Below are 10235 nucleotides of genomic sequence, written 5' to 3' on the forward strand. Positions count from 1 at the left end.
TATATATATATATATATATATATATATATATACATATCTGTAAATATATGTGACAATTATTCAGTAGCTATGATAAAACTCCGTGTTTCGGATGTCGGGGCGGAAACCCACGCCGACATCTCTTCAGTTATCGGGCCATAGAAAAAATGCTATGAAAATGACTGTTAAAACAAAGGAAAATTACTGTGCGATTGACCATTATAAAGTCAAAGGAGCTATTAAAATGACCGCTAAGTAAGGGAAGTGAGTAAAGGTAAGGGAGTAAAAATGTTTATAGTAATCGCATAAGCGGGCATGTCGATACATACACATGTGCGCCCGTACACCCACGTACGTGTGCCTATATGTATATACTCATCGACCCGCACTTGAAACACACAAATGCTCACCCACACATTCGCCAAATAATATATACATACCCGCATACACTCTCGCACACACACATTTGCACAAAAAAGGTTCATACACACATGCACAAAAAAAAACAGGGCTAAATGCAAAATACAGAAAAATGTGTAAAAAAAAGTGTAAAACATGTCTATATACGCACATACTCAGATGCATACACACACATGTCTATATACACACATACCCGCACACACGCACACATCCACATGTGCGCACAAAAAATTCCATATACACGTCTATATACGCACAGGAAAAATGCAGGATGGAAGGTAGAATACAGAAAAATTATGCGTAAAAAAATATATGTGCAATAAAACTATAAACCATCTCTATAAATATGTAAAAAAAATATATAAAATATATATAAGAAATATAAGTAAAAAGTGTAGAGAGATAAAAAGCTTGTATGTGGACACAATATAGAAAGCAAGTTCTATTTGTAATCTTGGGGGGACCAAAAACGTAACAAACATTTAGCCATATGTGGACATGATCCGAAAAGCTCAGTTCTTGAATTTAGACATGTGGCGGGGTCTAAGCTGCTTTTCCAGATGAGCCATCTTTCCATATCACAAAGACCACACTTTCCACTGCCATTGGTGTAGGGCTTACACTTGGCTAAGATCTTCCAATGGATGTTTTAACTGACACCTTTATCTTTTAAGGATAAAGGTGTCAGTTACAACATCCATTTCAAAAACCTACCAAATATGTATTCAAATTTTAAAAGTGAATTAGTGATTGTATAAAAAACTAGATTTTATAGACAAAGGCTCAAGGTGACTTTGATGCATTAAGTGAAATAATAAAAAAGAACAAGTTACTTACAACCAGTAGATAAGGCATGGTATGTAAATGACAGCTGACAAAAGACAGAGCATATGCCAATCTCGTTCTAAGAAGGCAATACCACAGATTATGATTTCTCCAACAGAGAAAAGTATTTGACTAATTAAACCAACTAAAGATCTGTAAGGACTGGATACAATTTCTATAGCTGAAAAAGTAAAAGTATAGAATGATATTGAATTAGCAAGTAGATATATAGCTTGCTATTTCATAGCAGTCTTTTAAATTACTGAATTCATTTCATAGCATATAATATAATCTTATTTTAGTAATTGTAGTGTTATCTTCCTTGTTATCTTAAAAAGTTTACTGCTTAGATTTCAAAGTTGGCCTTGGTCAGCCTGCTGTTTCATAGAATCTGTTCAGCCTTGTTTATACTTTTTTTTTGTTGTGTCACAATGGCAAAAAAAAACACAAAAAACCCTTATATTCATTACATCACAAAGTAAGGAACAAAAATATCACGATTTGTTCCTAAGAATGGAGAGGCATAAGAGAAATTGTTAGGTGGAATGTACTTTTGAAATTTGCATCAGCATATAGGTAATATACAACCATGTTAACATTACAAAGAGAAGAGTCTTCTGAATTCTACAATTCTAGGAACACCAATATGAATAATAGGCTAGTTTTAGTTGTGTAATAAAAAATGTAATAGGCGATATAAACTACAAAATATCAGTTAAAGAACTAGGTTCAAAGTTTTGTCTTACTGTGATCATCACTGAATCATATCATAGTCAAAGCATGCTTCAAAATCAATTATTTGTATCTCTTTAATGGACTCAATGGATTAGAAGTTAATTTCCTTATTCTTTCAGCCAAAGTGTTTTATGTAGTGTCCATAAACCAATTTTCAGAACTGTGCAGAGTATTTTTTAATGCCAAACATTATAAATTCAATTTTTCAAAGCCATCAAGTACAGTTCTATATAAGTCAGTTATTCTTTAAGACTTTGGAATGGTTTGTGTCACACACTAGAACAACTTTGCTAGAAAGGAGAACATCAGAATGGCTTATAATAAATGGATCTCCAAATTCCTTTAATTAGTGTGTAAGCAGTTGAGAACATGACAGGTACATGCATCTTTAACACAAGTCACAGATGGAATCAGTGCGACAGAATATAACAAGGCTGAACCTTTGAAATCCGTTTACCGAATTTCATTTACAACTTTTGGGTCAACTTAAGTAAAAGAAGTTTGTTCAAGATGCTATGATGTGGAATTGAACCCAAATCTTGTGACCAAGAAGTGAACATCTTAATCTACAATAGCTATAGTAGTAAGCTAAGAACTCGTGATCTAGTGTATAGCAGTTAAATATTTAAATCTCTATCACAGAGCAGTAAATTTTACAATTTTCCCTTCTTAAATATTATTTTATTGATTGTATCTAATTCTTGTAAAAAATATGTGCTAATTTTTGAAAAGATAATTATATTTTGTAAAATGAAGACAAAAGTTAGCATTTTAAAAGATTTTGTGAACTTACTAAGAATAAAAGAATTCATGAAAATGCCATTTCCAGAAAATCCTATCAGAAATCGAAGAACGGCAAGCAGTTTTATATCATTGACAAAATAAAGTGGGATGGAAGACAGTATCCAGAGGACCAGGGAAAGGTATAAGGATACTCTGCGACCTTTCCTGTGGGATGTAAAATAAACAGATAATTGAATTGAAAGTTTTCAATGTATACATATGCATATATTGGGTTGGCAACTAAGTTGCAACCATTTAAAAAAAATTTTGGAATTTGTTGCGTTTTTGAATTTTGGAATCTATTTTTTTTTTTGAGAATTCTATTTTTGAATCATTTTTGAATCTATTTTGCTTTTTTTCTAGTTAATTTTTGTTTATTTTCCGATAATTAAAATAGAATATCAAGTTAAGAAAAATGAGCATTTTCGACACATCCTTCTTTTTGCTTTTAATCAAGGTTCTAAAGCTGTATAAGCTGCTTGCGACATTTATGCTGTGTATGGAGAGGGTACCATAGCTGAAAGAACCGCTTGTGATTGGTATGCCAAGTTCAAAAATGGAAATTTTGATCTCAAAGACACACCTCGTTCTGGTCATCCAGTTGAGTTCGATGAAGAGCAATTAAACCAACTTTTGTACGAAAATTCTCGTCAAGCGACAAGGGATCTGGCAGAGAAAATGGAATGCCCTCACACTGCTATAGAAAAGCATCTTCACTCGATGAGAAAGGTTCAGAAGTATGAAGCATGCGTTCCGCAGGCTTTAAGTGACAACAACAAAAATAAACGAGCCACAATCTCCACTGGTTTGCTTGCTTGTTACCGCTCAACTCATGGACACAAGCAACGATTTCTTTACCGAATCATTACTGGTGACGAAAAATGGTGCCTGTACATCAATATGAAGCAGCGTAAGGAATGGCTTAGCCCCTGTAAACAAGTGACACCGCATGTGAAACAAGATCTTCATCCGTGTAAAATGATGTTGTGCGTATGGTGGGACTAGGAAGGGATTATCCATTACAAATTGCTTGAACGGAACCAAATGGTCAACACAGAACTCTATGTTCAACAGATGGAACGACTCAACATGGCTATTCAAGAGAAAAGACCTAATTGTCAGCATGGAGTTCTGCTGCACGACAACGCCCGCCCTTATATCGCCAATATGACCAAGGAAGCCATTCAAGCGCATGGCTGGGAAGTGCTGTCACACCCGCCATACTCTCCAATGGATTTCCACCTCTTTTAAATGCTATGCATGGAGTTTTGTTCAATACTGATGCAGAATTGAGAGCTTGATTGGATCAATTTTTCAAGTTGAAATAGGGTGATTTCTACCAACGAGGTATTGAAAATCTTGTTGAACGTTGGGAAGAAGTTGTAAATAAACAAGGGTGAATACATTATTGATTAATTAGTTGTTATCTTTTTATTAGGCCTTTTAAAAAATTTTAATTAAAAAAGACGGCGGGAACTTAGTTGCCAACCTAATATCTATCTATCTATCTATCTATCTATATATATATATAAATATATATGCAAAAACAAATATTTGTGGGTGCTGGTGCCATGTAAAAAGCACCCAGCACACTCTGTGAAGTGGTTGGCATTAGAAAGGGTATCCACCATAGAAACCATGTCAGAACAGACAATTCAGCATGGAAAATGGACGTTGATGATGATGATGATGATGCATAGAAAGATGAGTAAATATACATATAATTATATATACACAGAAGTTGGTGCATAAGTGAATGGAAAAATTTTAAATAAACAGATTTCTTTTTTAACATTTGAAGTGTTTAAGGTGATGAGCAGGCATAATTGTTAGCATGCTGGGCAAAATGCTTCGCAGCACTTTGTCCATCTTTACATTCTGAGTTCAAATTCTGTCAGGTCAGCTTTGCCTTACATCCTTTCGGTGTTGATAAAATAAATACCAGTTGAACACCAGGGGTCAATGTAATCACCTTAACCCTCTCTCCTGAAACTGATGACCTTGTGTCACATATTTGGCTCTGATGACTGGGCACTCTGTATTCCAGTTGATTCAATCAATGGTACAGCCTGCACATGAAATTAATGCGCATGTGTACACTCCACAAATATGCATAACCTTAACATAGTTCGCAGGGAGATTCAATGTGACCCAGAATGTGACAAGGCTAGCCCTTAGAAATACAGGTACTATTCAGTTTTGCCAGCTGAGTGGAGTGGAACAAAGTGAAATAAATTGTCACACTCAAAGACACAATACACTATCAGGAATCAAACTCACAACGTTTTTACAATGAGCCAAATACTCTAACCACTAAGCCACAAGCCTTTACACATTCATCACTATCCACAGCATTACTGGCTTGAAGATAACAGAAACTTGTTTCCATGTTCCATGTGCACTTACCAGTCTGAAATGACACCAAAGAAGAGGGAACCCACAAAAGTTCCACCCATAAACAACATGTTGACTAAAGACTGGAACACTTCTCTGGAACAAACCAAATTCATCTGAAAATAGAGAAATTCTTTCAAGAGAGTCCTTACAGAAGAAACATTCTGTAGTTTTATCAAGGATGAAATACAGTTCAAAATTTCAAACAGATAAAATTATTTTGCAATTTTAATTCATGAAAACCAATGGTGGTAGTGGATTTGAAATTGAAATTCAGACATGTCATGAAAAATCTAGATATAAATATATTGGATTTCTTCATTTTTTTGATTTCTAATTCAAATTCAATTATAACTTTTTTTTTCAATCTGATTTGTTCTCTTTTTCTCCTTTCTCCCCACCTTTATAAATACAAATCCTTTTTATCAACTTAAAATTTCACTAATAATAATAATAATAATAATAATAATAATGATAATAATAACAATAGTCTATATATATATATAAAACTGAGAATGTGTGTCTGTCTGTCTATCTGTCAACTTCTTGCCTCATGTGAACCTGGAGAAATCTCTTACACTGTTTTGGTATTACATGTCAAAAATGAAAAATGAAACGATAACGTCTCTATTGTAACATGAGATAATACTTTTAGTTTTAATAGTTTCACTATTAATATATACATAATATATATAATATATACATAGTGAAAACTGTATATACTTTATGTGTGTGTCTATATATATATATATATATATATGACTTTGACGTTGACTTTGCCTTCCATCCTTTCGGGGTCGATAAATTAAGTACCAGTTGCATACTGGGGTCAATGTAATTGACTGGCCCCCTCCCAATATATATATTTATATACACACACACATATATACGTATACATATATATATATGTATGCATATATATATATATATATATATATATATATATATATATATATATATATATATATATATATATATATAGACACCACCTATGCTCAGAAAACAGATTCCATCACACTCCAGCTGGAGAAACTAGAAGTAGTTGATAGCTTCCACTACCTATGTGACCAAGTTAGTAGTGGGGGTGGATGCTCAGAGAGTATTACCACTAGAATAAGAATAGCTTGGGCAAAGTTTAAAAAGCTTCTACCCCTACTTGTGACAAAAGGTCTCACACTCAGACTGAAAGGTAGACTGTATGATGCATGTGTGTGAACTACCATGCTCCATGGCAGTGAAACATGGGCCGTGACTATGGAGGACATGCGTAGACTCAAAAGAAATGAAGCTAGCATGATCTGCTGGATTTGTAATGTCAGTGTGCACACACGACAGAGTGTAAGCGCCCTTTAGAGAAATGTTGGACACAAGAAGCATCTGATGTAGCATGCAAGAGAGACGTTTGCATTGGTATGGTCATGTACTATGGATGGATGAGGAGAGATGTGTGAAGAAGTGACACTCCCAAACAGTTGAAGGAATCTGGGGCAGTGATAGACCCAGGAAGACATGGGATGAGGTGGTCAAGCATGAACTTCAAACGTTAGGCCTCACAGAGGCAATGATGAATGACCATGACCTCTGGAGATATGCTGTGACTGCGAAGACCCGACAAATAAAGTGAGTTCACGGCATATCCTACACCAGTGTCACATAACCAGCTCCAGCCCATTCAAGTACATTGGATCGTAGGGCGACCTGCTGTGCTTGAGGAGACCTATTGAGTAAAGTACATCAACATCAAAATAAAAATCAAATGGAAATTGTAATTGTGATACCTGTGCTGGTGGCATATAAAAAGCACCATCCAAAGGTGGCTGATGCCAGCGCCACCTTGACTGGCTTCTGTGCCGGTGGCACGTAAAAAGCACCAACTGATTGTGGCAGTTGCTAGCCTCCCCTGGCCCCTGTGCCGGTGGCATGTAAAAAGCACCCACTACACTCACGGAGTGGTTGGCGTTAGGAAGGGCATCCAGCTGTAGAAACACTGCCAGATCAGACTGGAGCCTGGTACAGCCTCCTGGCTTCCCAGACCTCGGTTGAACCGTCCAACCCATGCTAGCATGGAAAACAGACGTTAAACAATGATAATGATGATGATATATATATATATATATACATATATATATATATATATAACCTTGTTCATATACTCGTTTCTGCGTAGATCATAAACCACCCCCGCCCTCGTTCTTTATAAGCTATCTATTTCTTTACCATGTAAACATAGTTCCGATAGCTTCGTCTTCCGTGTTTGTTGTTTTAAGTTCATGCATATCCGTTAATCGTTACATTTTATTTATTTTATTCAAGTTTATCATTCCGTTAATTCATTCTCTCTAAATTTGTCTAACCATAGTATACAAGTGCAGAAGATGCTCTTGTCTAAACTTGCTGGATCATGGTACGCCCTCCCACCCCTCTCCACATGTAACGGAAGTATCTATCCTCTGTCATCCTTGGTTGTCTCCTGCAAACACTTCTAAGGGCTTAATGCCATCTCCACCCTTACCTAAGGTTTATCGATCATATAGCGCATAAAAACGGTGTAGTGTATGCAGGTTGTAGAGTACTATTTGTTTATGAATTCTTCCAAATGCAAGCTTTCTTTTCAGGTACATGACACTGCAGTCCCTCATCCCAGGGTCTCACAGGCCCACACCCTCAGAGTTGGCACACTGAAAGGTAGGTCTGATGAGATTGTTGAGATGCTTCAACGGAGACGTGTAGATTTGTGCTGCATCCAAGAAGTAAGGTGGAGAGGAGGTTCTGAAAGGTTCCTCACAGGCAAAGAACACAGGTACAAGATTTTCTGGGTAGGGAACACTGATGGGGTCGGGGGCATGGGTATACTTCTTGCGGAGAAATGGGTTGATAAGGTAATCGAGGTAGTCAGAGTATGTGACAGAGTACTTAAGATTAGATTAGTGCTTCACCATAGGCTAGCTACCATTATCTCGGCCTATGCCCCTCAACCGGGGCTACCAGATGGGCAGAAAGACCGATTTTATGACACCCTATTGCAGACTACCTCATTGATGAATGACAGGGACCTTCTCTTTGTGGCTGGTGATTTCAATGGATATGCTGGACAACATGCAGGGGGCTTCCATGGCGTACATGGAGGCTATGGTTTTGCTTCCCGCAATGAAGAGGGAACCAGACTGCTGGAGTTCTGCAATGCAAATGATCTTATGGTTTGCAATACCAACTTCAGGAAACCCGCCTGTCACCTAGTCACCTACTGTTCTGGCAGATACACTAGTCAAATTGACTACATCCTCGCCAGAAAAAGGGAAAGAGGGCTGCTTATAAATGTGAAAAACTTTCCAAGCGATTAGTAGTTAGCAACATAGATTAGTAGTTAGCAACTTCGGGATAAGGGCTAAATGGATGCCTAGAAGAAGACCAGCTTGGAGGAGAAGGGTCTGGAAGCTTAAAGATCCTGCAAATGGACAGAGATTTAGAGACGTATTACTCGAAGCCTTTGACGAAATAGAAGGGGATATAGCATCACACAATGTGGAAGACAATTGGAGGTTTCTATGGGACAACCTGCTGAGAGCCACCGACCAGATCTGTGGTTGGTGCAAAGTCCCCTCTCGACCTAAGGTAATGTGATAGTGGAACAATGTAGTTGACAGGGCTATTAGACAAAAGAAACAGGCTTGGAAGGACTGGAAGAACAGGGGTAGCAGGGAATTGCATCAGACTGCCAGAAAGGAAGCTAGGAGACAGGTTTATTTAGCCAGAGGGGAAGGGGATAAGAAAAATTTTGCCTATGTTCTGTGTCGTGAGGACCAAAGACTTGAAGTATTTCATGTTGCAAGACAGTCTGTGAGAGAGAATCGTGATGCCGTAGGAGAGAAATGTGTCCGCATGAATGATGGTTCACTTGCACTAAACAAGGCTGCTAAGAGAGAGGTTCGGAGACACCACTATGAAAGGTTGCTCAATAAAGAGAATGAATGGGAGAAAGAGAGTTTGCCGAATGTCGACCCAACAGAGGACCAGCTATCCGAATTGACAGTACCTTGGTAGATAAAGCAATTAAGAGTATGAAGACAGGGAAAGCCCCCCGGCCCATCAGGAATCACTGCTGAGATGCTTAAAATATCTGGTGGTCTAGTCACCTGTATAGTCAACCAGGTGATACATGAAGGAGTCATACCCAATGACTGGTGTAGCAGCACCATAGTCAACTGCTACAAAGGTACAAGTGATGCTTTAGATACAAATAATTAGAGGTATCAAGTTGTTGGATCAGGTAAGGAAGGTCATGGAGAGGGTCATAGCCCAACTAATTAGGGAGAGAGTCAGTTAAGATGAGATGCAGTTTGGGTTCGTGCTTGGGAAAAGCACCACTGATGCTATATTTCTGGTAAGACAGCTGCAAGAGAAATACCTAGCCAAAGATAAACCTCTATACCTGGCTTTCGTTGACATGGAGAAAGCCTTTGACAGGGTTCCCTGATCCCTTATCTGGTGGTCAATGAGGAAACTAGGGATAGATGAATGGTTAGTGAGAGCTGTGTGAGCCATGTATAGGGACGCCGTCAGTAAGGTGAGGGTTGGCAACAAGTACAGTGAAGAATTCCGGGTAGAGGTAGGGGTCCACCAAGGGTCAGTCCTCACCCCACTCCTATTTATCATAGTCTTCTAGGCGATCACAGAGGAATTCAAGACAGGATGCCACTGGGAGCTCCTCTATGCTGATGACCTTGCTCTAATTGCTGAGTCACTATCAGAACCAGAGGAGGAGTTTCAGGTGTGGAAGCAAGGATTAGAATCGAAGGGCCTTAGAGTCAACCTAGCTAAAACCAAAGTCCTAATAAGTAGGAAGGTAGACACATCACAAACACCTTCAGGTAGATGGCCCTGCTCAGTATGCAGTAAAGGAGTAGGTAGAAACTCTATAAGATGTACCCAGTGTAAGCTATGGATGCATAAGAGGTGCAGCAATATCAAAGGAAGGCTAACTAGGAAGATAGTTTTTGTATGTGGCAGATGCTCAGGAGCAATAAACACTGAAAATGTATAGAGAATAACTTCTGCCACATTCCAGGGAGAAAAACTAGACGTAGTTGATAGCTTCCGCT

The 10235-nt window shown here is 38.0% G+C and overlaps 1 protein-coding gene across 3 annotated transcripts in view; it reads right to left on the bottom strand.

The window, feature by feature from the left end:
* Positions 1–10235, bottom strand: part of LOC106868908 (organic cation transporter protein) — an 86204-nt gene that overhangs the window by 41510 nt on the left and 34459 nt on the right. For 2 of the 3 annotated variants that reach the window (XM_014914368.2, XM_052971172.1), the window contains exons 3-5: positions 5149–5252; positions 2753–2907; positions 1237–1405 (exon numbers count right to left, since the gene is read on the bottom strand). In XM_014914368.2, coding sequence (XP_014769854.1) covers positions 1237–1405; positions 2753–2907; positions 5149–5252 — 428 coding nt within the window. The remainder of the gene's footprint in view (positions 1–1236; positions 1406–2752; positions 2908–5148; positions 5253–10235) is intronic. The other variant, XM_052971173.1, reaches the window with a different exon arrangement.

This window comes from Octopus bimaculoides, chromosome 10, assembly GCF_001194135.2.
Source record: "Octopus bimaculoides isolate UCB-OBI-ISO-001 chromosome 10, ASM119413v2, whole genome shotgun sequence".
Taxonomy (NCBI): domain Eukaryota; kingdom Metazoa; phylum Mollusca; class Cephalopoda; order Octopoda; family Octopodidae; genus Octopus; species Octopus bimaculoides.